The sequence below is a fragment of the Haliaeetus albicilla genome, chromosome 13 (assembly GCF_947461875.1).
Source record: "Haliaeetus albicilla chromosome 13, bHalAlb1.1, whole genome shotgun sequence".
In the NCBI taxonomy this organism is placed as follows: Eukaryota; Metazoa; Chordata; class Aves; order Accipitriformes; family Accipitridae; genus Haliaeetus; species Haliaeetus albicilla.
In genome coordinates, this window is record NC_091495.1 from 37,075,009 (window position 1) to 37,102,211 (window position 27,203).

The 27,203-nt window shown below is 51.1% G+C and overlaps 1 protein-coding gene and 1 long non-coding RNA gene across 13 annotated transcripts in view; one reads left to right on the plus strand and one right to left on the minus strand.

Moving 5' to 3' along the window:
- On the minus strand, nucleotides 1–23,054 carry LOC138688674 (uncharacterized). The gene is made up of 4 exons (XR_011327570.1): nucleotides 22,930–23,054; nucleotides 22,667–22,811; nucleotides 12,633–12,712; nucleotides 1–38 (listed from the first exon to the last, which is right to left on the minus strand). It is a non-coding gene; the product is annotated as an uncharacterized lncRNA (long non-coding RNA).
- Nucleotides 1–27,203, plus strand: part of ANK1 (ankyrin 1) — a 70,524-nt gene that overhangs the window by 13,889 nt on the left and 29,432 nt on the right. For 7 of the 12 annotated variants that reach the window (XM_069800875.1, XM_069800873.1, XM_069800863.1 and 4 more), the window contains exons 2-3: nucleotides 15,072–15,164; nucleotides 25,087–25,188. In XM_069800875.1, the coding sequence (XP_069656976.1) occupies nucleotides 15,072–15,164; nucleotides 25,087–25,188 (195 nt within the window). Of the gene's footprint in view, nucleotides 1–15,071; nucleotides 15,165–15,568; nucleotides 15,801–17,168; nucleotides 17,469–22,856; nucleotides 23,052–25,086; nucleotides 25,189–27,203 lie in introns of those variants that run through there. The other 5 variants (XM_069800868.1, XM_069800870.1, XM_069800874.1 and 2 more) reach the window with 4 other exon arrangements.

Here is a 27,203-nt window from a genome sequence, read left to right on the forward strand (position 1 = left end):
GAAGCTTCAGAGTTTCCTTTATTGTTCTTGTGAGGTTTCTGGAAAAAAACCAAGCAAAGCAGGTAACGTGCTTTTTGTCCTCCTTCTGGAGCTGCAGCCACTGCAGTTGCCTCCCCCCCCGCCCCAAGCTGTCTGCTGTTTACTGCCAAGCTTTGCCAGCAGGTTACTGGGATAATGATAGGCTTGTTTAATGATGAAAAGTGCCTGGAAAATATGCATATATGATTTTTATGTTTAAATTAAAAGAGGTACATGACATGCCAGTGATTTGATTGGGAGCTGCCAGGAAACAACAGAGTCTCAAGGAATCTCTTTGGGTGCCCAACCATGAAAACAAAGATCTAATTTTGGCTATGTTTTTGAAGACCAGCATGAACAAACATGTTGTTTGGAGGATGTTGTGCCTCTGAAGAGGCACTAAAGGTTGCAGAGAGGTAGGACAACAGACTACAATGCTGGAGGCTTCCAGCAGGCCCACATTCCAAATCATGGTCAGCAGGTAATGCAGCAAAGCAGCTGTAATGAAACTGGTGTGCTCTCATGTCTCTGCCACAGTGGGCATCCTGGCCAAAACATGTTTCTTAACCTTTGCTTGCTGGCAGGTGGAAATGGGTCGTCTTTTGTTTTGAAAAGATCTTGAGGAAGCCAAAAGAGGAAATAATGGATAGGATTTTTTTTACTGTTTAATTCCATTCACAGGCATGCACAGCCAGAGTATTCACTGTAAAGCAGGAATTTAGACTCCCCCTATACTCCAAGAAGTTAAAAGGAGGAAATCTAAAGGTTTTAGGTTGAACTGCCTTTGTGAGCCTGGTATCCAGCATCCCTTATAATTGCTGTCAAAGATCCTGTGATGCTTTTCCCAAGAAAGCGTGTGTGTGTGTGTATGTGCACATGTGTGGACTGACTCCTCTGTTCAGCCAAAATCTTTCTCAGGTAATTGCATTCTGCTTCCTTCAAATCCTTGGTTTCTCCAGTTCCTGGAGTTCTCTGTAGCATTTCTGTGGTCTGCTGAAGGCTGCCTCCTCTTACTCTGGGTATGGGGAACACGAGTTTAGCAAGAGAGCGAATGAATATAGGGGAAACTTTGCAATTGTGGGGTAGGCTGGGTCTTGAAATGGAAGTGGTGAGAATGACGGAGTGCTGGACATAGATGTTCTCTCTGTAGAAGACTACTTGAGGTTTCTGTGCTTTGTATTGTAAAGCAAATTCTCTCCAAAGCCTAGCATAACCCCCCCTCAAAAGTTTCAAATCTTTCTCTGTGCCTTCACGTGTCAGAGCTTCTTGGGTTGTACTGAACCACCCTAACCTGGTAGCTCAGTCAGGGCACGTAGTACGCAGGGGTCAGCGTCTAGCATTTCCTGGCACTGACAGCGTTGGTTTTTTTGCAATTTCCCCTCAGGGAATCCTAGTGCTAAATGCTACAGGAGTATTCATCTTTGAAGGTAAGCAATTGTGCAGTCCTTCTGAGCTTGGAGGTGTCCTTGCGATGCAGGGGATCTCTGTGAGCTGCTGGAGAGGGGATCAAACAGCCTGCTCTTCTGTGGTTTGCACAGCCTGTTTGTCATTTGGAATTACTTCCTCCTCTTCCGCCTGCGATGCAGTGGGAGATGGGGACAGCGTTATGCTGCGTGTTTTCTGTAGCTTGTAATGGCCCTTCCTGACTTCCCCATTAACTAGTGGCTAGCACTCTTGTGGTACTCGGCTCCCAGCACTCGCTACTGGCACTGATAACCTGGAGTAACAGCATCTTATTTTTGAATCATTGGGGGGGAGGAGGCTTTTTTTTGTTAATAACCGCAATTACCCCGTGAAACAGCAGCTTGCCTGATGTTAAATATTAAAACTCCACTAAGTGGGTGAGCCGGAGCACAGAAACAACAGCATGCTGGTGATGACTTGCTGTGGCAGGAGATGGCAGCGGTGCCTGCCAGTGCGCATTAATCCTTGCTCCTTGGAGAGTCTTCCATCATCAGGGCAGTCAGGTGCTCCTCCAGGCAGCTCCCCAGCTTCCGAATAGCATTTTGCATGCTTTAAACAGATCAGCACATCAAAGGCTGGTGGATCCTCTCTCTGGCGTTGCCATGGCAGCAGCAGCTGAGAGGATTTGGATGTTTCTGGGATGGGATTGTGTCACTGGGTGTGTTGGGGCAGAGCAGGGATGCTCTCCACACACCAGCGTCCAGTCTCATCGTGGACCCGAGCACGCCTGGTGCTGCCAGCGGCATGTGGATCTCCTCCTGTGTAACAGGACAGCCTGCCCCAGGTTCGGGGTGCTGCGATGCAGACCTCTGCATCCGAACCGCTCACCTCGGCTCCCTCCAGTCTGGGAGAGAAGGAGGGAGTCCTTCCCATGCTGCACCGCACGTGGAAGTAGGTCAGCTGAATTATACCCTTAGAAATGCTTGTTTCTCTCCCCTGGCTCTCAAGGGAGCCCAGATAGCAAGCCCTGCTTTAAGTGTGGACTCTGTAGGTGCCTAACACTGTTACAGATTGAGCCTGCCCTCGGGATGTCTGCCTCGGGTGCCTCTTCTGTCCCCTGCAGCTGGATACAGTGGATTTCCAGGAGTCAACATAAAGCTGAGCTTTAAAGACGGTGAAAATATGACCTTGGTCTGGCTGGGCAGCATGCTACGGCAGCGTGATCGAGGGGTCTGCTGCTGGCCCTCACTATCAGTCTGGCAAGCTGTGATTCCTTGGCAAAATGCCCCATCCTCATTACTGTGTGCTGTAAAATTGCCCCCAGGAATTCAGTGCTGTTTTTTGAGGATTTCTCTTTTAGGTGATCCTGGCATCTCCAGCCAATGTCTGCCACGGGGACAGGCACACGTGTGACTTATTTGCACACGCACATAGGAAACGTCCTTTGGGTGTGTGGTGGTGGGCACTCGGGAGCAGCTGGGTGGTTTCATGAAGGAAAGCAGGTAATTTTGAGCACCCCGTCTGCTCCTTGTGCTGCCATAGCATAGACAACCAACTGTCAGTCTTGTGGCCTCAGCGCTGTTGGCCACTGGAGACTAAAGGAGCTGATGAGGTGGTAGTAATATGCTGCACCATGGTTTGTGGTGAGTGTGGCAAACTGTCAAGTTTCTGTGCAATCACCTGAATTACTTAAAAAATCATCAGCAACAAAAGGTGCTTCCTGTTTTCATTGCCTCCATGTACACAATATTAAATTCTCTGCTTCCCCAAGGCTAGGCTAGACTCCCCAACGGGGCTGGGGAGCCAGTGCTTCTACAGGCAGGGGCATTCCAAGAGAAGTATCTATTTTCTTTGTACTATCTCTGAAATTAGGCTCTTGAAGTGAAAGGTATCCCGGCCCATGGCAGGGGGGTTGGAACTAGATCTTTAAGGGCCGTTCCAACCCAAACCATTCTATGATTCTATGATAAGTTCAAAAGAAGTGCGCTTCTGCTCTCCATCTCTGAGAATCAGATAAAGTTCCTGTCTCCAAAGGGCTTCCCTAGCACTAGCTGTGGCCTATAAAACAGGCTTGTCTTAGGGCATAATTGGACTTTTTCAATAGCAATTTCCTGCAGAAGGTCTAACTGAGGATCTGGGGTATGTCTCGTCTGTGTGTGTGGGGGTCCACTCTCCGGAGCTCCTTATTGCAGCATGTCACAGTATTTTCCCAGACTGTATTTACATTGTCGCAGTTCTGACTTGTGCCTGCAGGTGCAAGGCAAAGGAGCTGGGGTGCACATCAGAGAAGTAGGAAGGCAGGCAAAAGGATGTTGTTGACAGGAGTGGAGCAAAGACCGTGAAAGTCATTATAATAAATTCAATTTTCTCTTTGTGCATTTACCCTGAAGTAACTCTGAGCTGATTTTGCTGCCAGGCTGCAGGAGACCTGTGGGAGAATGAAACCCGATTTGTTCTGTAGCATGGATTCATTGGGGCACTTTGGGGTTCTCCACTGCTGCTGGGGTGGTGACTTGCCAGTGCCTATTCCCTAAACTCTGCCTGGTCCTGCTCTGCAATGCAGAATTGGATGCTGGACTGAGAGCAAGAACTGTCTTCCACTGCTGACATGCACAAGTTTTCCAGAGTTTAGATCAGGGTAAGCTGATCCAGGAACCGCTACTCTCTGGTCCCATTTTTGCTCCCTTTCACTTCTACCTGTGCTTTAGTTGCCTGTCTCTAAAATCATAGAATCATGGAATCACAGACTGGTTTGGGTTGGAAGGAACCTTTAGAGATCATCTAGTCCAACCCCCCTGCTGTGGGTAGGGACATCTTTCACTAGATCGGGTCACTCAAAGCCCTGTCCAGCCTGACCTTGAACACTTCCAATGATGGAGCATCCACAGCTTCTCTGGGCAAAATGGGGGTAGCTGGGTGAATATGTTCAGTCTGTACTACTCTACCGGCTCAGGAGCAGATTAAAATGTGAGAGAGCGTGTGATGTCCTTCCTCCTTCATTTACAGGTAGTGCTGGGGTGGTTCTCAGCAGGGGTTACAAGCTGATGCTGGGCCAGTGGGTTTCAGCGCGTTCTGGAAAGATGGGCAAAGCACGGGGACCAGCTCCTGCCAGCCCTGAGAGCAGCCTGCTCCCCATTGCTGTGCTGGCAACATCTCACAACTGGGAGAGCAGTGAAGGGGAATGAACAGATGTCTTCAGGCTACCTCCTGTGTTGCTGCTGTGTCCTTGACGCTATCCTGCATCCTTCTGGGTAGGCAAGCCTAATGCTGGAGCAGTCGGAGGGGCCTCGGTACAGCAGTACTGATACTCCAAGAAGCTGGCTTAGCCTCTGTAGATGCTGAATTAGACTCACTGAACGTCTCAGCTGGAGGAAATTTCAAGCAAGCCTGACTCCGAGAGCCAAACCTGCTGTCCTGAACTCCCCGCAGCAAGGGCACTTCAGGACATGTCCTGGTCCGTCTGATGCATGATGTCTCTGCAATAAACTGCAAAAGGTCTGAATCCTGCCTGGGGTAGCAAGGGCAGTGTCCCCAGAAATCTGAAAGCTTGCTTCTGTCTCTGTATGTATACTTTTATAGCCACATTAGCTGGCAGGGCAAGTGTGAACACCAAGCAGGCTGCCTTTGGAAAGGCCACAGAGGGGCTAGCTTTGCAGGGGCCTCTTTGCCTCCTTGGTTAAGAAGGGTTATGTGAGTTTGTGCGTGGTGCCTAAGTACGCATGTCATTGGGATTCCTCCATCTTTTCTCACCGCTGTTGTGCCTTTCTCTGAACTTGATGCCTGGCCTCTTTTGGAGGTCAGATATGCAGTCCCTGTACCACGAGGTCCTCGCCGTATCGGGCTCACAGCATCCCTCAGAGAGCCCGTTCCTGGCAATGGTGATCCCTGATCTCTTGCTCTGAAGTAAAAATGCGGAATTTCTTCTCTGTTTCATGTTGCTGCCTGGGCTGAGCCTCCAAATGGCCCCACTATCCTGCTGCTGAGTTCAAAAGCGTTTGCCTGATGTTGCTGGAAAAAGGCTGCTGTTCAGGAGCCCAGAGCTTGTTTTCCAGCATTGCATGACTTTGAAGAAGAGGAACAGTGAATCATTTGCTAAGCAAGTTATGGGAAGAGTTTCCCCTATTTTCTTTGGCCTTAGTGCAGTGTCTTAAGTGCTACACGCCATGGAGCTGCATTTTTACAGTACGTGTTGGGGGAAGAATGGTGGGGACTGGGTTAGGGAAACAGTGGTAAGAGAAACTGTTTGGGAGCTCTGTGACTTCTAAACAAGAGTTGCCTAAGTGAGGCTCATAGGGTGGGTTTGTAGGAGAGATTTTGGAAAAGCCCTCTGTGGCATGGAGGGGTTAGCACTGGTGTAGGTACCTCAGTGCTGCAGCACAGAGATCCAGCCTTCCTGGTGTAGTGTCTTACGTTATCCTAAGCAGCAGGTAAATGAGCCATTGTGAAGCTGTTGCAAATATATCAGGGCTGGTTCATGGCTGCTATGTTGCAGAGCGCACAGTTGATATGTCCAGTGATGGGCCAGTTTTGTCTGCACCTGTGCTGTAGTGACGGTGACTGCTAGAAGCTTTGTCCTGCTGGGAGATTTCAAGTTGCAGGTGTGTGGTGGGCACCTTTAAGAGCAGAGCTGGAGAAAGTATGATTTGTTCAGATCCTATTCTCCGGAGAAAGATTCATCTAGGCTGCGAAGAGGAGCAGTTGCACTGGTGTTTTGCAGGTGGCAAGGAAAGTTCACTTCCAGCAGTAAACACCCCCACATTTCCCATATGGTAGCTGACGGAGCTTTGAGGGGCAGGTTCCAGAGAGGCTTTGTTCCCAGATTTTTACTGCTGAGGCCAGGGAAAAGTGCTGATACTGTGATTCAGTGATTCAGTGAAAAAGGTCCACCGGGAGAAATAAAATAGTTGATCTCCTTCAATTTTAGAACAATAGTGAGACTCCCATTAGCTCTGCTAGGTCAGTGGAGCTCTATCCTCACTCCTATTCTGCAGAATTGCTCACTTTCCAAAGTAGTGTATGAGTGAGTATTTCTGGGACTGTGCTTTTCTCGTCCGGAGGCATCTTATGTAATTGAATTAGACCTTAGGAAAAGCTACTGTGCAATGAAATCATCCTTAAACACTGATCAGCGAGAGCAGGGCTGTGGGCATACAACAAATGTGCACATCTTTTCTGAATCATTCATTAATTACCCTTAAATGGAACTCATGGATTTCGAGATTTCAAGTGGATTTTCTGCAGATCTGCCAAACTATTCTTCAGAGCTTTGCAGTAACTGGAGAAAGGTGCGGGCTGTTGTACTGTGAGCAGGATGCAGCGGTGTGGGCTGCTGTTCTTGCTGTAAGGTTCGTATCAGGTTGTCCAGGCATGCCAAGAGCGCTCAAGAAATAAATGAATCAATGGTATCTGGAAGAGCTAATCGTGATGAAAAGTTGCATGTAGTCATCAGAACATGGATGGATATGCATCCAAGAAAGCATTTGGCTCCTTTGCTTGCTCAGCAAGGTGATGAACAAAAGGCACAGGCTTCCAAGATCTTAGATCTCTGTACAGGATTAGACTCTGGGAGGGCGTAGGAATGTGCAATTGCACTCCAGCCCTCGGGGCATTAATTTTTCAGTTCAGAAGGCTTGGATTAAGCCTTCAGGAAGAGCAAGGACAGCAGGATTGAGAGGCTGGAAACACGTTGCAGGGCTGCTCTCTGCAAACAATTGCATCTTTTGAACCTGTTAATATTGCAGCATTTGTTGTGCTGGTCAGTGTGCCTTGCTGCCATGTCACGCACAGTCACCCAGGAGTTGGATTACTGCTCTGAGTGGATTTCTTGGTGGAGAGACGATGCCGCTCAGAGTCAGCTGCTCCACCCTTGCAGAAACTACCTTTCTCTGAGCCAAGCACTGCAGGTAGACAAGCCATATGTGTGCTTTGCCCACTGAGACACAGCTGACACCTACTCCTGTGTGGGGCTGAGCATGAAAATTGCTCTGACTGCTTCCTTCATTTGCAACTTCTGTGGTGGTTTAAAACACGGCCTTGAGCTCAGATGGTCACATATGAAGTGCTTCAATTATCATCTGGGAAACAGTAAAACCCCAATGTTTTTCCGCCTTCAGCCCTCTCAAAAGTCTCATTAAATTGGACTTCATTCTGTTCGAGTATTAATTGCCTCTGGGTAAAAACAACCACACATGGCACATGCTTCTGCTAAATAGTAAAGCACCAAAATAGCACTGGAAGGAAGGTAATGGGAAATGGGGACCCTGTCCCCAACTTCTGTCTTGTAGGGCCAAGACAAAATCTGCAACCTTTATTTTCTGTATCTGTGGCTGTGAAGGCACTCTGGCACTCTGTCTCTTCCACAAGCAGAAGCAGTTTTCAGCTCTGATTACTGCTCAGGGCCCAATTTTCACTCCATGAAAATCTTCCCTGGCACCACCTCAGCCCAGACAACGGTGGTCTCTCTTGGAAGTCTCTTCTCAGCTGGGTTTAGTTAAGCGGGCTCTTAGCCACAGGGGCAGCTCTATACACATTGTAGGCTGGTTACTGGGGCAGGCGATTGCTTATGTAGGGCAGCTCTATACCAGTATGAGTGTACTAACCTTATCACGATCCCTTTAGATATCACCTCTAGAAGTGAGAGAGGAGTGACCTTGTGAGTGTGGCGTTTGCTTTTGGTGGGACCTGAAGCTCTGAGCTCCTGGGAGAAGAGTTAGTGCTTTTTTGGTTTGGTTTGGGTTGGGTTTGTTTGTTTGTTTGGCTGGTTGGGGTTGTTTTTTTCTGTTTGGGTGTGGGTGTGTGTTTCGGTTTTGGTGGGGTTTTTGCATGGGAGCCAGAAGAGCAGGACTCCTGCTCTGTGAGCTGCTGTAGTATGAATATTTCATCATAATCTCAATGACTCTCTCTGAACAATCCCCAGGAGCAAATATTAGTGACAAACAGGTTTTGCTAGCACTTTATAGTTTTCACACATATTCTTTGCAATGCCTCTTATGGACTTTGTTGTCGATGGTGTAATCCTGTTGTTGTTGCTTATCCAGCTCCCAGGACGGGGGAGTCTAAAGACCCAGATCAATTAGAGATATACAGAGAATGGAGACTTCCCATGACTTGTTTTCCTTTGGTTGTACCGTGACTCTGTGACCACAAATTCACAGTAACCTGCAGCACAGCACTGTCACAGATGTTGCCTACAAATGGCTGGGCTGCACTTATAATTCCACCAAGCTTCTTGCTGATCCTCCTCATTTTGTTAATTCTGCCCAGCTTCATGCCGGGTCTGTCCAGAGGAAAAAAAGCTGAACGGGTTGCAGCCAGCTGTGGTGTGAACATCGACTGGAATTAGTTTCATTTTTGGTGCAAACCTTCCTGCCTTGTTATTGATACCTGAGCCCTTCATCAGACTCCAGAGAATGTCTGTGTCAAATCACAGGTGTACAGCTAGTTTTGTTTCTTGCTGTGAATATTAAAATAGAGACTTCCTCCTCTCTGTGAGCTCCATGCAGAGCTCTGGGAACCTGGCAGGTCTGCTGGAGAAGCAGGTGACAGGATTGCACACCTCACAGAGCGCCCAGAGGTTGAAGGCTTTTCTTGCTGGTCCAAGCCCAGAAGAAAATATTTTGACAAATCTGAAGAGGTTTACAGAAATGGTTTCTAAGTTCTTGTGAAACTGCCAGAACTAACATGACCGAGCAAGAAGATCTGGGTGCAGACCATGGCATCTAGGTACGTTGCAGACCTCAGAAACCAGGTGACGGCTGAGAATAAAGGTACATTGAAAGTGTGGGGTGAGATCTGAATTCTTGCTTTCCTGCTCGATGCTCAGCAGCAGAGCAGAAGATTTATTTCCAAGAGCAGAGTGCAGCCTGCCAGGTGGGGACTATGCATTCATCTGCTCTCGCAGGAGGTCAGTCTGCACTGCCTCCAGGCATGCACTACAGCCAAGTGCTGGATATTTCTCTGTCTTGAGATTCCCAAATAGGCATAACATTTAGGCATCTCAGTGGATCTGTAATCTTGCAGTTACAGCAGGACCAGTGGATCCAACAGGATCAATAGCTGGGGTGGGTTAACCGCAGCCTGCTGAGGGTCTTGTTATGTCTTTCAGATTGGTACCTGCCTGAGTGAAAGCAGAAATCTGCACCGTAAGCAGTAATTAAGAAGTGATTTGCCCTTGGCCTGTATTGTTGGCATAATGCCAAACTCTGTGTTCCCGGACCTGGGATTTTTCAGATTCAGGCTGAGTTAGGTGATGCTTTTTGCTCTCAGAACTGTCTGGTCTCTTATGGGGAAAAACAGTGGATGCTAGTCCTGTGGGCAAGATGTCTTCTGGTCCACTGGACAGGAGAGCTGGATGCAGAGGTTGCCGAACACTTTCTATCTGTGCAGAAATCTTCTTTGCAGCCAGGATAGCACAGAACTAAGCCATAGCATAAAGAATGGGCCATGAATATTCCTTTCCTTTGGGAGCTCTGCAACTCTTTCATGTCTTCATTCTGTGAATCTGACTTCCTGAGGTTTTGTGCCTGAATGAGTTTAAATAAATTGGTGTGATGAAATTTTCAGTTGCATTGCCTGGCTCATCCAAATGATGAGCAAAAAGAATGCCTAATGACTCATGTCATAAGATGCCAGAGATGCACATGCTATGAAGCTGCCTGTCTGCTCAGTACGCGTGCAGGGAGGGGCAAAGGGCTGCCTAAACATCCCGATTTTGGGCTCAGGCTGCTTCCTCTCCAGGAACTAAACTGTGGTTATGCTGGCACAAGGCAGCTGTCTCTTGCAGTAAGAGAGCAGGCTGCTTCATCTCCAAAATCATGCCTTTGGAGGCAACAGTGCACAGTTCAAGAAACACAACCTGAAGAACACCTGTTCAATTTGTATTTCTGGATTTCTTTTGGGAATCTCACAGCTCAAATAGTTCTGAACTGATGGATGACTGTGAAATGGTTTCTTGGATCAGGGGTATGATGGGGAGAGATTTCTTATGTGCATTAGCTGCTGAACTTTGCAAACCCAGTCCGTTGGATTTCTTGCAAGTTTTCATTTGCCCTGTGTTTCTGGGTGCTGGTTTTTAGACTGCTTTGGGGAGAAGTACTTGTAAATTGGCTTCTGCCCCCCACAATAAAGGAGATGGAGAGGCAACTAGGGAGAGAGCAAGGGCTGGAAAATCTGTGCATAGCAAATCTTTGCCCCCCTCCCACCACACAACGTTGCATAGCTCCTTGTCTGGCAGAAAGCTGAAGAGCAGGTGTTAGTGTGAGCCTTTCACATGCTTCCTCCGTTGCTCATGACGGATGATTCCAGCACTTTAGAAACTGAGGGATTAGCCATCCGAGAGGTGAGGCACCAGCAGCTCCTATGGACTTCATGTGAAATTATGGATCCATGCCAAAAACCACAAAAGGAAAGCAAGCCTCAGCCTTGCTATATGCTCAGAGGACTGCCTGCCCTGAGCAGCAGTGTCTACTTTGGCACTGCAGAGCATTGTTATCTGCTTATTTATGCCTACATCACTGTTGTTCTCTTTTAACAGGAGGAAGCAGCCTGACAGTGGCACTGTTTTTCATCCCAGCTCCCTCCTTGCATGAATCTGAGTACCTTCCATTATCCATGGCTGGGCAGCAGTAGCAGAATTGCTAAGGATCTAAATTATTCAGCTTCTGTTGCTGGCTCAGCTTTAAAACTGCATTCACGTTTCCTAAGATAACAGCTTGTTGACCAGAACCAGGGAGCCTGGCTGCTCCTCGGAGCCTCGGCAGGTGACAGGAGCACGGGGAGTGTTTTCCTCTGTAAGCAGAAAGGGGACATGCTGGTGTGAGGTGAACCCCAGGGTACTCTTGCCCTTGTACCAGGAGGGCACAGCAAGCACTGGGAGAGGAGCAGCTCTCCTCCAGCGACTTCAGCCCTGGACCCGTCCTGGCGTCGTTTCTTTGGGGTGAGCAGCAGGAAGGGCTGCACTTCATTCCCTGAGCAAAAGCACACGCAGCTTCCTCAAAATATTGAAGCCCGCTGTTAAAGAAAGTTATTTACTCTTCTCCAAGGTAATGTGTTTAAGGTTCTCCGCTGCCTGTGCTACACTCCCCGTTCCCTTAAATGAAAGGAAAAGAACAGCTGAGAACAGATTAGCAGCAGCCAGCAAAGTGTCTGGTGCTGGTGCTGGGAGATCACTTCTCTAGTTACATGGAAGATAACAACACAGAGGAAGGAGCCTTGCATTCCTTCACAGCTACATCATAGTGCAGTTGAAGAGTTTCTCCAAAGGTCAGAGGCAGAACTTGCTATCTTGAAAAAACAAAACTCTTTGTAGCCGAAGGAGTAGTTTTTTTTAGAGACCTCCTCTTCCTTCTAAATTTCTGACGGAGAGCTTCTCTCCGCCCCACCAACTCTGTCTGCAGTTGCTGCTGGAATTCTATGTTTTTATCTCAGACATAAACCTGGAATGCAGTGGTACTCAGGGCTGCTGAGTCTCATTCCAGGAGCCATCTCAGGACAGCAGAGGGAGAAATTATTTTTCCTGTGGGTATCATAGATATTATAGCATCCAGGGAACAGCACTTAAGACATTACTGGAACCCTGGCTCGCAAAAATCCCCTGAAGCTCAGGGGGGTGCACACTGGCCCAAGTGGGAGCTGACAGCTATTATTCGCTGTAACTCTTGGCCACTTTTTCTCAACCTGAGTTTGCTCTTTCTTGGAGAGTATTCCCGTTGTGTCCATTGTAAATAATTTGCCTTTGCAGAGCTCCAGTTTTACTCTGTGTTAGCTTTTGTGGGTGCAACATGACACTGACCTGTACAACCTCAGAGGCCTTTAAGGGTATATGTGCTCAGATATCACTAAGGAGAGGACACAGTATAAAATCTTAGGGAATAAGCAACCCAGCCAATCTCAGTTCAGGGTCTGGAAACAAGTAAGTGTTAAGCAACTGCCTGAGACCTTAGTCTTTTGAGGTGTTTCCATGGAAGTGGAAAGAGCTCTTGGGATTAAGAGCTATTAATTTATTAGAGTATTTGTTATTTTTCAAGCTGTCCCAGGCTCTGGTTCCTCAGACAGGATTGTGCCCATACTGTTGGTTTATCCAGAACTGCAAGCTCTGTCAAAGACGTTAGTTAGGTATAACAGGCAAGATAATGGTGACAAACTGCTAGTAAAGCAAATTGCTCTAGGGTATTAGTTTTCAGCACTGATACATGCAACTCACATCAACTCACCTGCCTGCAGTTAGATAGGGGGAGCTTCAGAGATGCCTCAGGTGAGGCGGTAATGAGTGAATGAGACCTAGTAGAGGGTTCTGTGGGAAGTGTTCAGAAAAATAAGATTAACAAGGGACAGCAATTAATGTAGCAAAGAGAACAGGTCCCTTAGAGACGGAGCCTGCACCAGCTCCACGAACAGCCAAGGAAAGAAATGGTTATTAGTGTATTACATACTTCAAGGCCAAGTGCTCTGTTCTCCCCCTTCTCCAGGGAAGGGAGGAAGCAGGCACGTACCTGCCACCTCACAGGACCCTGTTTGCTCATGCTCCTGCAATCGCCTTCTCTTCTAGAGCTGTAGAAATGTGACTGATAGTAGAGTTAACTCTGTGAGCTCCGTACAGTTGCCTCAAGACAGGTATCTGGTGCCCTGTGATATGACCGTCTGCCTCAGCTGCTGATCCACGGGTCGGCTACAGACCGGTACCTGCCAGCCCATGTGGATGTTGCTGATAGTCTGGGGTACCTCAGTGACCCGAGCTCTTGCTGCCTCCAAGCACCTCCTCCGAGGTACGAAGAAGTCGCTGGAAGGCTGTTTGCAGGCAAAACTCCAGGTCTCGGTGGGGGAGCAAAGGCTTCGTGGCTTGGTCAGGCTTGCCAGAACCATGCCTGGTAGTAATGTTTCTCTGTCCCTCGGAGGAGCTCTGGCCTGCCAACATCCCTGTCAGGGGTTCTTGAATTTAGGCGCTTTTCTTATTTCTCACGGCTGCAGAAAAGCTCTGCCTCAGTGGTGGGGACTTAGGGCAATTCCTTCCTACCACCCACCATGTGGCCTGTAGGTATGTGCCAAAGCACCCCGCGGTTACCATTACGGTACCCCACAGGAACCACAGGTATTTTCTGCTCTGCCCACGGTCGCAGGGTTTCCCTCCCTCAGCCGTGCTGTGGGTCTGTGATGTGCGTGGGGGAATCCTGGGCTGGAGCCAAAAGGTAAGCAGCGCGTCCCCTCCTGCACCGTGCAGGGCTCACCTCTCCACCCTCGTGGGGAGGATGCGGCATCGCTGGGTAGCTAGAAATCTGTAGGACTGAGCCAGTCTGAGACCACTCATCCCTTGCAGCCGAAGGGTTTGCCACCCCAGAGATTATCCTAGCCCTGATTTTGCCTGTAATGGGTTTGTGAAAGTCGCCGCTGCTGGTGCTCACTGGTGCCAGAGGCTGCACAAATCAAAGCTAAATCCCAGTCCCTGCCTGAGAGAGCTCTTGCAATAGAAGTGGGGGGCACCCATTCAGCAGACAGGTGGGGCAATCTCACAGTCACTTTTACACTGCTTTTTCCTGAGGTGTGGTAGGAGGTAGCCCCAAATGGATTGGAGGGCACAGGTCTTGTTTCTAGGACTTTGTCAAGTGTGTATGTTATCCTGATGGCTGCAGGACCTGGAGAAAGTTTGCATTATTCTGAGGCAGCAACTTTGAAGAGGCTCATAAGCTCTGGCTGCTAAGGTCCTGTCTTCAGGGTGCAGAGGACTCATATTTGCATTCATGACATGCAGTTATGCAGGGGGGGAAAAAAAAAAGAAGGATCTGACACATTGATGATGTTGCTCTGTAGTTCAGAGCAGCAACAGTTTTTACAGCAAATGTGTGCCAGCCAGCAGTTGCAGTGCCCATCCTTTTGACAATTAACATTTGAGCTCTACCTGAACTAGAGGTGGAGTCTATTATAGCTCAAATACCAGAGGGATCCCAGACTTCCAGGGAAGTGCTGAATTGCACTGGACGATGGGAAGGTGTTTTCCTTAGACTGAGGTAAGGACTCCGCTTTGCTCTAATACTTCAACGTGGCCTTTGCTCAGTATAAAAAAATCTCAATTTCTGTGTAATGCAAAGCATTTTTCCACCCTAACAGGTTCTCTTGATCTACTTTTCCTGCCTCTCAGCTGATAGACACTTTCCCAGTGGCGGGCTGGGCTGTTTCATAGGAATTCCCTAGGGAGATAGAGCTGGCAGAACTATTGTTTTTTCTCTCTGAAGCTGCAAGCGTCACAAGCCGTATTTATCTGTATGCTACCCAGGCCCTTCCAGGCGTGATCACCTCATGGCCTTGTGTTCACTGGTTTGGCCCCAGTGCCTGGAATGAAGTGCCTTGGCCTTCTTGAACCTGTATTTGGCAAAAAAGGGCCAGGTGAACGGTAGCCAGAAACAGAAACCAAGCCACGCGGCTCCCCGGCAGTCCCCCAGCGCTTTGTCAAGACGGCCCCAGTTTCGCATCTGGATCCAAGATGGGGTTAGCAAAACGCTAGCAGAGGGATGCCTCCTGCCAGGCAGGAGAGCCAGGTGAGCATCGCTCTGCGGTGCGTCACCCCGAGCCTGAGCAGGAGGAGCGGGTGGGACGGGAGAGGTCTCCAGGAGGTCTGTTCCTTTTGAACAATTGGTGTGACTCCCTTGCGTGTCTTTCAGAGAGGGCATGCACCAACCACTGTGGACCCCTTGCCTTCTTGCTGCAAGCAAGGATCTCCTGAAGGGATGCTGGAGCAGGAGTCTGCTGTGCAGGTAGAAGGGGGGAAGGGGCGCGTTCATTATATTGCAGAAGGCTCCAGGCCCTGCAAAGGGCCTGGAGCTGCTGTCGCTAGACCTCATTTGCCACGTCAGTTCCATCTCGGTGTCCTTCATTTGGGACTGTGCCCAGCCAAGGTCTGCAGAGACCAGTGAACAATCTGGGGTCTTCTGCTGACTGCCTCTGGCCCAGCCTGCTTTGTGCAGCACAAAACCAAGAGACAGCGTGGTTCTGGCCACAGAGCTCTTTCATTTGGCTTTGTGTTTCTGAAGTTTTACCTTCCCTTGTACTGTTTGAAGAGCAGGCTTCACGCACGTGGGCTCCTCCCCGTTTACAGCTCACAAATATGTTTACGAAGTGTGCCTCAGGCATGATACTGAATGCATCGTGTCCAGCCTGGTGGCCCTCTCCAAGCCCCTGGGGGGGTGTGACAATCTTTAATCTCCAGACTCCAGGCAGGACCCTCGCTGTTATGATGACATGCAAGTTGTATGTAGGGTGCAGTCCTGCTGATAAACCTCTTCCAGACCGGCCGCTCACACTTGGTTTGGCTGTAGCCTTCCAGCATAAGTGGTTGTCCAAGGGTGAGCTGACTTTCTCCTGCAGTGATGACATGCCTGCGTTACTCGAGGGTGAGTATTTGGGCATGGTGAGGGGCTCGCTGGGCAGCACTAGGGCAAGAGGAATCAGGTCAGTTCTCAGGGTGTTTGGTTTGCACGCGGGAGTTTAGGTATATCCCGGCCAGTAACAAGGACTCAAGCGTTGTCTAGAGAAAACAGCCCTTGTCCCCAAAAGGTTGCAGCAAAATGGACCGTGGAATGGCAGCAAGGGTTTGCTGCCTTTCTTAGGTTGCTGGGAACTTGCCTAAGATCGTGCTGGGAGCCAGTGGCAGAGCCTGGCGTTGAATCCAGAATGGCTAGGTCCCCCCGGTGCTGTACTCGCTTCGTCCTTCTCGCCACCGCTTTGTTGGCAGAAGGGAGGTTCCCGCAAGTGTTGGTTTTTTTGCGCTATTGTAACAGGTAAACGTTGATTTCTGTGTTAGCATCTTTCTTATTTTACCCACTCGAAGCTCTGGGACAGGTGCAGAGGATGACGTTTCTTTCTAGGCACAGTGCTGCACTAGCTCTGCTGAGGAGCAGGTGGCTGTGCCGTTACGGCTTTGCTCGCATGTCCTCACCAGGGATCAGCTGGCAGAGATATATTGCCAGGCTTGTGCTTCAGGTGCTTTCCTGTCAATGCTTTCTTCCCTGCATGGCTTCCGGAGGCTGCACCCCGAGCGCTGGCCAGACCAGCCTGGCTGAAGGCTGCTAGCAGTAAATCCATCGCAGCCATGGCGCAGGGACTGTACTGCGACTCCTCACGGCGTCCAAATCCTAGGAGAAAACCCCCTTCTCAGTGTCCAAATCCTAGGAGAAAGCCCCCTTCTCGGCGCTTTTCGCTCGTGCAGGCAGGCACGGCAGGTGCGGACTAGCCCTGCCGAAACAGAGGTAGAGAACGGGTCAGAGCAGACCGCAGAAATTCAGAGTGGTTTATAAACATCGCTAGAAAAGAGAAGGAAGTTTCTCCGCAAGGCACTGGGGCAGACCCTGATGGCACCGTCTGGGCTCCAGCACGTGTCCTGAGTGCAAGGGCACTGCCCAGAGCCCAGGGCAGGCTGGAGGCTGGTCTGCAGGTTGTGCCTTAGTCCCTGGCTTGCATCAGGCAGGCTCAGAACACATCTCTGCTTTCCCCCTTGCACTGGCAACCTGCTAGAGCCCTCTCAACTCCCCATCGTTCATTGCATACGCCTGCCTGAGACGTGTCATGGTCCAAGGAAGGAAGTGTATTAGGACAGTTGGAAATAAAAAGCAGTTACAGGGCTGCTGCATCTCTCTCAGCAGCTGTAAACCCTGTTATGTTGTTAGAAGAGGTGTAGTGCCTGAGCAAAAAGCTCTCGTGTATTGTCTTCAGTCACAGTCTATGTATTTTCTGGTGAGATAAAAATAGCTTTTCTTTTTCAGGATATCGCAGAGAGCAGAGGCTCCTGCTAACATCAAAGGAGAGTGACAGCTTTCCCCTGGGTGCGCGTGGCCTCAGCTGGCAGGAGCAATAGCTGTGTTAATTCTTGCCTTGCTTTGGCTCTGTGTGAAAGGAACAATGTCCTGGTCTCCAGCTCCCTGTTCAGACCTCTGGATCAGCCCCTGTTCCTCTCTCCGCTCACTGCCGCTGGACCCAGCACCGTACTTCACTGGGGAAGTGATGGTTTGCAAATGACAGAACAAGATCTTGATGCTACAACTTAGAAAATCCATTAGTAGCAGGTAGGAACTGACAGAGGCGAGCTTTCGTAGAGCTGTAGGCTGTAGCCCGAAGGGATCATTATCAGAAGGGGCAGCTGTGTAGGTGCAACTCCCAAGTCTTTGCTAAATACAGATTAAGCTGCTTCTGATACGCACTATCCTCACTGTCCTGAACCTGTTCCAGCTTCAGCAATTAGCAAAGAGGACCTGTGAGGGGGGGGGGAAGAAGGCAGCCAAATGGCAACACAGATGCTGTCTGTGTCTGAATATGCTCAGCAGGGACCGAGTTAACCTTGGCCCTGAACTGTATTACCAGTGACAGTTCAGAACTCTCTCTCCTGTTAAGAGTGCATAAAAATGGGCTTTCCAAAAGCTAGTTACTCGTGATTATGTAATGATGGAGGATTGTGCATGATGGAGGGGCCAGTCTGGTGCCTGCGCCTGGAAGCTTCCCCCCTCTTCAGTACTTTCAAAACGCTAATTGACAAGTTGCCTCCCTTCCCACAAAACCTGCCGGGGCCCTCCTTCTTTTGCTTTGGGATTTCTCCTCTGCCAGTTGTGCTGAGTTCTCTTCTAGCTCTAACAGCTCCTTGCCGCAGGAACGTGAGCAGATCTTTCCTTTCCTGCATGCTCTGATTCACCTGCTGCAAGATGGTTGGGCTCTCCCTTGTATTCTGGTCTGGGGATCTCTGCCGGGCATATAAGCCATCGGCCTCTGTGGTACCTGCCTTGGGGAGGCCTGGGGCTATCATGAAATTTCCACTCAGCAGAAAGGAGCATGGACAAAGGGTTTACTCAGGCTGGTGCGTGAAATGAGAACGAACTCACTTGGCAGATGCCTCCCAGAGATTACCTCTTGTGCCTTGCCTCTTATCAGTCCTGTTAAGATCTGCAGACCTGTCCTAAATCATGTGGGCAGAGGTGAGGATGCTTAGAGAATAGAACTTGGGCATACAGATTTATCTGTCTTAAATCATGTGGGCAGGGATGAGGATGATGAGAGAATAGAATTTGGGCATATGGACTTATCCTTTTATCTGACTAATTTTCCTGATGCTTTTGCTCTTCTCTTTCATCTGGGCTTGCAGTATGTGCCTGGTAGCCTGTTCTCTGTGCTCTGCTGGCTGCCTGCCTGAGGCTTTGCTACTATGGCCTCTCTGGAGATGCTGTGCTCTGCTGAATGCTTCCTTCTACTCAGAAAGCAGAAACCTGCCCGTAGGTTTTGTTTCCACTGCAGGGCCCACCGAGAGTGTCCCGTTTCTGTCAATGCAGATAGGAGAGAATGTTCCTGTACGGTGGTCAATGTGATTTCTGTTTCTGGGCATTTTGAGTTGAATCTCCGATTCAATTTTCCTAATCTTCCCTGATCATCTTAGAGAGACCCTAAGTGCCATCTTTAACTGCTTTTAATCTTAGCAGCTGTTTTAGTGTGTTTCCAGGACTGACATATTCTTCTCATCTGATGAGAAAGGATCCAGGTTATCACCTGCAGACTTGGGCACTTGATGTCTGCAAGGCAGGGAGGTCCAAATGAGCTCTGGCTCCACAAAAATCCCTAGGTTGGGCAACTGCTGAAAAGTAAACCACTACACTGATGTAAGGTTTTGCTGTCTTTGCTGGAAATAATGCCTCAAAGGTGAGGATAATGCCCACTACTGGACACAAGCCCACGTGAGCAAAGAAATGTCAAAGCAAATTTCAAGGGCTGTTGCAAGGTTTATTGTGCTACCTCCCCAGCTGGCAGCGCTGACCTAGGTTCCAGCACCCTGGCGCTAGCAACTGGAAGTGACTGGATGACCTCCTAGATGTGAGTTGGACCTTTCCACACCGTCTAGGTAGGGTACCCCCAGCAGTACATGGCTTTGGTGCCAGGATTCAGGTTTGCACGTCGCTGCCGGTCCTGGGGCTCTTTGGTTGTTGGGGTGATTGTGTGCTGCCCAGCCTGCCGGGTGTTTCCTTGCTGGACCTCCTCTGTTCTCTGCTCCATGAACCCATGTCAGTCTGGCTCTGCTTCTGCCTGTTCACTGGCAGACTGGCCACATACAGGAGGAATTGTGTCTCCTCGGCAGGGCTGAAAGCCACTGCTGCCTCCCCCAGGTAGGCCAATGGTAAAACTGTGCCTTCCCCTGAGCAGCAGCACACGAATCTCAGAAGGGATTGTGGCCCTCCTGTTGCTGTTTCTCTGCTGTTCACGCAGTTTGCGCACCCCAGTTTGCAAGATGCCTCAGCTGACCTTGCTTCTAATGTTTGCCAGAGGAAGGGTGGCACGTTGCTCCTGATAAGGGGTCAGGAGCTGCTAAGCTCCTTGCTGGAAGGAGCACGTGGCTTCCAAAGAATACAAAAGAGATTGAAGATGCGGAGTTATCATTCGTGGCAAAACTCAGAAGACGGCAAGAAACCTGTGTAGTGGTGGTACTGGGCATAACTGCTTTCAAGATCTTTGCTATAGAACAGCCATAGGAAGTTTTTCATGCAGCAAAGCCTGCTGCTCCTCACTGGCAATATTTTCCAGTAGGTAGGCCTGGAAGAAACAAAACTGAACGAGTGCCAGTGCTGGCAGGAGGGTGCCTGCCCCAACGATGCTGTACATGGGCCTGGTCTGCATCCTTCTGCCTCTGGCATGCAGGGACTAAGGGAAAACCGCGACACAGCCAGCTTTCCTCTCTTCCCATGCAGGCATCAGTTGTGTGGCTCAGCAGACCCAAACTTCCCGGCCACTGGGTCTGACTGCCATTTGGCAGAAAGCATTTTGCTCCCCAAGGTATGGGAAGTAATTCGTTACTTGAAAATCTGCATTGCAATTCCTTTCCTCTGGTGTAAGAGCAGCACTGTTCTCCAGTGAGACCAGAGACTCTGAAGATACGTGGCAGAGACCAGGGAAGGGGAAAGGCAGGGGCTGAATGAGAATTGAGACTCTGGGAATTCCCTGTAGCACCACACGTTTCAATTGCAGGGCAGCTCTGGCTGTGCGATACCTCTGGGTAGAGAGTGAAGAAAATACAGCCCATTTCAAAAAAGCTCACAGTGACTGCAAGCTCCCCCACTCTTCCCTCTCTGTAACTAGTCCTTGCAGCTCTTCCAACAGAGCAGGGAATCAGCTGGTTTCAAGCATCAAAGCACTTTGTTTCTGCAGGCAGTGAGAAGGTCTAAGGGATGCTAGCAGCCTCTGACGGGGTGTGCTGCCCCTCACCTGCCTGTACCGTGGCCCGCTGGCTGTGCAGCACAGGCAGGACTGCTCTCCAGGGACTGCTGGAGTCAGAGACTTTTTGGAGAGGGCACCCGGTCCCTTTCTTCTGGCACCTTTGGCCCTGGCCGTAGCAGGACATGTTCCCAGGCAGTCCCACAGACCTGTGTGCGCATCCTTGCAGTGAAGGGGTCCCACCTCCTCTGGAGCTCCTCAGCAAGAAGCCAGCTAAGCCCTTCCTCATGTCAGGTGCTATATAAATAATAGAAGGACTTGCAGTCCTTGCTCAGGCTGCCTCATCGCTCCAGCAGAAGACCTGCAGATAGAAGAGACAAGTGGGCAGACAGGGTAAAGAGGGCAGAGTAGCAGGATGCATGTGTGCCTTTTTCCAGTCTGGAACAGCGTGGCGACTTGCTTCTTGCCTGTCTTTGTGTCCCAGAAAACACTGTGAGATCAGCACAAGTCCCTGAACTCATTTGCACTTGGGAATCATCTACTTGCAGCATTTAGCAGCTTGTGCAGAGTGGGCTGCTGACAAATGTGGCCACCTTTCACAGAAGGAGGCAATGGTGAGACCCTCCCTTCCTTATCAGCGATGTGCAGATGGAGCTGGAGAGACCTCCTCCCTGGGTGGGAGTGAGAGAAAAGCACTGCCAGAATTGATTAGAGCAGGACTCCCGACACAGCCAGAAGACAGAGCAGGATTACTGAACCTATGACTGTAGCCCTTGAAATCCAGCCTGAGCCTCTGGTTTGGCAGAGCTTCCCCTTTGCTTATTGCCTTAGCCACGGTTACAATGCAATGGGCTTGGTCAGGTCCAGGCTTCTCACGTTGGGGTGAAGGGGCTACGACATGCATCCAGTGCCAGTAACGCTTTGCGGGGCGAAGCTGTGAGAGCAGAAAGACGCCTGTGAATAGGAACAGCAGAAGCCACTAATCAGGCCCAGGAGAGAGAAAGGGAAAGACTTAGATTGTCAGCAGACAAGGGGAGCTTTTTCCTGAAAGAAAGGGAAGGAGAATAGAAGCACAGTCCGATGTGCTGTGCTATGTTTTTTCCTTTAGAAGGTCTTGGAGCACTTTGCAAAGTCCAGATCTGAGGTTTCTCCCTCAGGGAATTGCTGGCAGCAGCCTCCTGACACTTCACAGCTTGAATGTCCACAAGTCTGTGGAGCACAACACCTGTATGTAGTATTTAGCAGTAAGAGTGCACGAGGTACGCGACGGCAAGCGTGGCAGTTTATTTTCTCCCCCGGAATAGCTCCTTCCTGGAAAATTGCTAGGAAGGCAAAGGAGAAGGGAAACACACACTACAAACTCCAAAGAAAGGAAAACCAGTAGAGGCAGTCTCTGCATCTGGAAGCAGTTGCTGTATATCCTGGGGCACATGGATAGCAAGTGACTGCATGTGCGTGTGTGTACAAATACCCGGGGGGTGCATGTAGCATGCCCATGCTACGCTTTGTGCTTATTAGTGGACGGTAACTGTGCAATGTGTGTGTGTGTCTGTATTTAGGTACATCGGTGTTGCGCTGACTGGGATGTGTGTGTGTATCTTTTCAATACGCACATCTCCTTGTGTCCGTAGGATCTCCGCATTTCTTGCTGTCACCGCTCCCTTTTGCTGAAATTCAGGAGATGGCAGTGACCCAATCCATACTTCAGTTCCCTGGCTAATCTAGCGTTGTCTCGATCACCCCAAAGTAAAGCGAGCTGTTGTGAACGAATGCCCCCTGAGTGATAGGTAGGCAGTCCCAACATGCACGCTGATATCAGAAGGGCGATGTGACTGCAGATCTAGTTCCTCTGCTTTTACCGTTTGAGCTGCACTATCACTTCTCCTCTGGCTGCGTGTGTTTTCTGACTGCTGGCGTCTGATGTCCTGCATCATCTCTGAAAGGTGCATGCTGAGCATGGGGAGCAGAAGGGCAGCGCCTCTGAAGCACTCAAGCCTCAGCACATTCTCCAAGGCCCTGGCCCCAGCATTCAGAGGGTCAGGAGGGAACCGCGACCCCTCTCCTCCGTGGCAGGTGTTACCTGTGAAATGCCAGGCTCCCGGGCATGTCTGCGGGGCTGCTTTTTCTCTGCCGTTCCCGAGGTGGTACCTGCAGCTCTGACCCACTCCCTGCACTTGGCAGCAGTCATCCGCTTTCCGGAGGCGGCTTGGTATTAAATATCCTGTCTGACACAATAATGGAGAGAAAATGAACAAATTCCATTAGCGGCTGGCGATCCCTTCAGGGTCTGTATTGGAGCGAGGAGGGAGCCTGTATTTTTAGATAGAATGCAATGTAACTTACTGGCGCTCTCAAAGCTGGGGAGTAGATAACTAAGGAGGGAGAGAGGGGACACCAGGCTCAGGTTTCAGCTGAAGTGCTGGACTATGGCAGCGCGAAAGGGCAGGTCCGGTCCAGACGTGGCTGTGAGTATACAATGCACTTCTCCTTCGTGCCCACAGAGACCTCCGCTTTGCTTTTCTGCTTGCTTTCTGCCTGTAGTCTCTGCTGCTGGGCGTGCTGGGGCTTTGGGAGCCCCTTTGCTGCTGGAGCCTGTAGAGTTTTACCATTTTAATCTTCGCAGCTCCATGTGCGTCCCGTGGGTGGGAGAGCCTGGCTGAGCTGTGCTTTGACTTTCCAAGGGGTTCGCTGGCGAAGGTCTGTGCTGTGGCTGGCATGCCGGCAGCATAGCTGAGGTGCTGCCCTGTCATTGATCCTGACCTGAGATGCAGAGGCTTCTAGCAGGGTCTGGAGCTGGAAAAGCCCTTCGCGTTCAACCTGTTGCTTGAAGCTGTCGGTGTTTCCTTGCTAGACCCCAGGCAGCGCGCAGGGGCTCAGAGCACAAGCGTGCACTTCTAAGCACGGCGCTGGTGCTGCCTTCTGCCTCTTACAGTAGATCATCCTGTACGAGCGGAGCGCGGAGGTGCCGCGTCGCGTCTCCTCTGTGCTCACAGCCCTCCGCAAAGCCGACAGCTCTGCTGCGGATCTGGGGGCTCTTTCCAGATGGGCAGGGCTCTCCTCTGCGGTGGTAGCAAGTGAAGCCAAGCTGGCACAGGAGCTCAGGCGACCGGCACGTGTTTCCCCCCGGCACGCGGAGGCTGCGCACCGGTACGGGGCATGGTGCTGCTGCCCTCCACCACGTGTCCCTCTGACCCCGTGGGCTGCCCCAGAAAGGGGCCGTGGCACCCGGCCGCTGCTGCAGAAGCCTGGGCTGAGGTCTGCAGGGTATGCCCGGCACGGTGGGGGGCCAGGACACCCTCCTGTCTGTGAGCCTTTCCTTCTGCAGGGGGTAGCAGGGCGGTGGGCCCAGGGCATGGCTACGTTTCTCTGGGGTGGAAGGGTCGGGCAGAAAGGATGGGCTGGGGGAGACAGATGGGAGAGAGCAGAAGGCAGCTGAGTTGTGCTGCTGCAAAGTCCGACGGCCGAGGCGGCAAAGAGGAGGGGAGAGAGGAGCTCTGAACCCATGTGGTGCATCATCCTGCCCAGGTCTGCCTCCAGAGCCGTCCTCTGTGGCCTTGCCGCTTCCAGCTCCTGTCCAGGAGCTTCCTAATCCTGGGTGCTGCTCCGCAGTCCCAGGCACTACAGGATGGCCTGGGATGGCAGGCTGTAGGCTCTCCTAGCACTGGAGGTCCCTTGGTGGGTCCCAATGTGAGTGGTACAGGGGGGGTTCTGATTTTCTACTGGAGCTGAAGGCAGAGGAGAGTGTCCTGCACCCTTGCCATGGATGTCTCACGGCTTTTTGCTGCAGAGACCCCTTTGGGCTGGACCTAGCAGGCAGGCACCAGCTCATAGTCACTGGTCCAAGGTCCCAGCCTCACAGAGCCACACCACTGCCTCGTTCCACCCTGTTGTTCTCCAGCTTCTGGTGAGCCATCCCATGGTCTTCATTCGCTGCCGCCCACTGCTAAATAGTCTCGCTCGGAGTATTGCTGTGCCTTGCCCGGGGTGGCTGTGTTTTAGTGGAGCAGGGAGGCACTGCCTTTGTGCTCAGCCAGGGTCTTTATCCCTGGTGCCGGTCCTCAAACTCACTGCCGCGGCGACCCAGCGGGTTCTGGAGGGCAGCAGGGTGGGCTCACCACTGCCACAGTTTAGACCTCGTCCACCGCTGCGGTCTCTCAGCCAGGACACGGAGGTCCAAGGGAGGCCACCATTGTTGCAGGAGTCCCCTTAGAGCTTCCTCCCTGCCCTGCCCCCAGTGCTGGGACCTCGCGTGGCTCTCCTGCCCCGTCATCTGGATGCTCTTCACTCTTGAGTCCAAGTCCCAGCCCTGCTTCCCCCTGTCTGGTTTGGGGCACCTCAGTCCGTCCCAGCCGTGGCACCTTGACCTGCCCAGTCTCTGCCTTTTCTGCCTGGTCTCTGCCGTCATGTTCTCTGCGACCGAGTGAAGAGCTGGCCCTGTGCTTGTGATAGGGGAGAACAGGGGGACACTGGGTCTCATGCTTTTTCTTTTCTTCCCCCAAGGCCGATGCTGCAACCAGTTTCTTGAGAGCTGCAAGATCCGGGAATCTGGACAAAGCCTTGGATCACCTCAGGAATGGGGTAGATATTAACACCTGTAACCAGGTAGGTGAAACCCACAGGGCTTCTGGTACCATCTGGAGTTCATGTGAAATTGTGCCACGCGGTGGCTCCCCCAGGCCCAGTGATGGTCACTGCACCCCTTCCTTACGCTGCTCCCGTAGGATGGAGACACGGAGGTTCCCAAAGTTGCTCGCTTGCTTTGCTGTGCATAGCTGATTGGGAGCGCCTGCCCTCATCCCACAGTCCTACCTGCCATGGAGCAGGGTCTAAGTGGGCTGGTAATAAGTTGCCTGGCAGAGGAAGTTTAAAAACTTTGTGGCAGAGGAAGTTTAAAAACTTTGTGGCAGAGGCTGCCCGTCCTGACCCCACTCCCCTGCCGTGCCTGATGTGCCTGCCTCCTGGCGAAGCGTGGAGGGTGAGACAGAAGAGCCACTGCGTTATGTAGAGTGTGACTGCAGCTTTTATGTGTGGAGGTGATTTCCTGGGGATGATCTGCTCTGCAGAGGCATTGTGCAGCTTCCAGGCATGTATCTCCAGAGCTGTGGTGTGCCCAGCTGAGGGGTAGGTGCGCATCACCCTGGCAAAGCACTGCAGCCGTGACTGCCAGCGCAGTGGAGGGATCCTTGGGGTGCGGAGTCGAGAGTCCTGGCAGACCCCATCCTCCTCTCACCTTCACCACCTCCTGCCAGGCTCCAGGCATCCCACAGCCCCCTGTCCCTGCCTCTGCCAGGCAGCTGGCACAGGAGCTCCGAACCAGAATTGAGCTCAGGGGTGAGGCCACGCAGGGCAGGCTGCAGCGCGAGAGCGGTCCCTTGCTGGGAAGGCTTCCACAGCTGAGCTGGGTGGAAACGGGTCCTATGCTGGGGAGAAAAATGGGTCACCAGAAGGCAGATCTGGACCAGTTGTCTTTGGGGCAGGGAGGGCAGTAATAGCTATAAAGACCTGGGGAGCCTGGCAGTACTGGCTGGAGAATAGCAAAGGGCATTTACAGGTAAGCAGAGAGGGAGATCTGAGGCTCCTTTAGGGTGACAAGCAACTGGGACAGCTGGAAGGGGCTCAGCTGCTTATCAGAGGGCAGAGCAGGTAGCTGTGAAGAGTGTAGCACAGTGGCTGGGACGTTGCAGGAATCAATCTCGGGGATATTCCCCTTGCCTGCGATGCTCAGGCTTTCCGATTCCCAGAAGCTGCAGCTTAACACGAGCAGGGGACATTTGCAAAATGCCATCTTGGGGGCTTGGGAGGTGTTGGGTAGGTGGAGCCCCTCCTAGCACAGAGCAGAGACAGGTCTGCCCCAGGAAAGGAGAGCTGCAGGCACAGAGGAATTGTTTGCACATAATCAATGGAACATTTCATATCTGTGTAGCTGCCAAATGCAAATGGCTTAGCCTGAATTGGGGTAGGTGCTGTAGGGAGAGACTCAGGGGGCTTAGGCTGAGCAGGGGGGACAGAGAGGCTGCGCTGTCGGCTGCTTTCCAGAGCAGTAGTGATGCTGGGGAGGCTGACTCAGCAGGTAGCACGAATGTGTATTCACCTGCTTCAGTATCAAGTCCCCAAACCAAGCGTCGTTCAGACCTACTGATTTGTGCACTGCAGTGGCCAGTGCAGTTACTGCAGACATGTTCCCCCAGGAAATGTCACCGTCTCCTTTTCTTTTCTGACTGATGGAACCGTGCAGGGATGCTGGGCTTCTGCAGGCCCCTGGGGCACACTGCAGCTTGTGTTCCCCTCTCTGGGACACTAGATGAGGTTTGGGGAAAGCTCAGGAGATGCTTGTTTTGTTTATCACTGTTTTATCTGGATTATTAGTTCATAATCAGCATCTGGATACTCTCAAAGATTTCTATCCTAGGGCTGTGTGGGAACACATGGGATTTAGATCAGAGGGGTCTTGTAGGGAGAAAAGGTAGAAAATGTTCAGTTTCAGAGTCCTTTGAAGATGAGCTTTCCATGGGGTCCTGTTGGTGGGTTAGAGGCTCTGACCCCATAACCATTTTGGAGATGTACAGGGTTTGAAAAGAGGAGAGGCCATGTGACACAGTCTTAGCACTGGGCTGCAG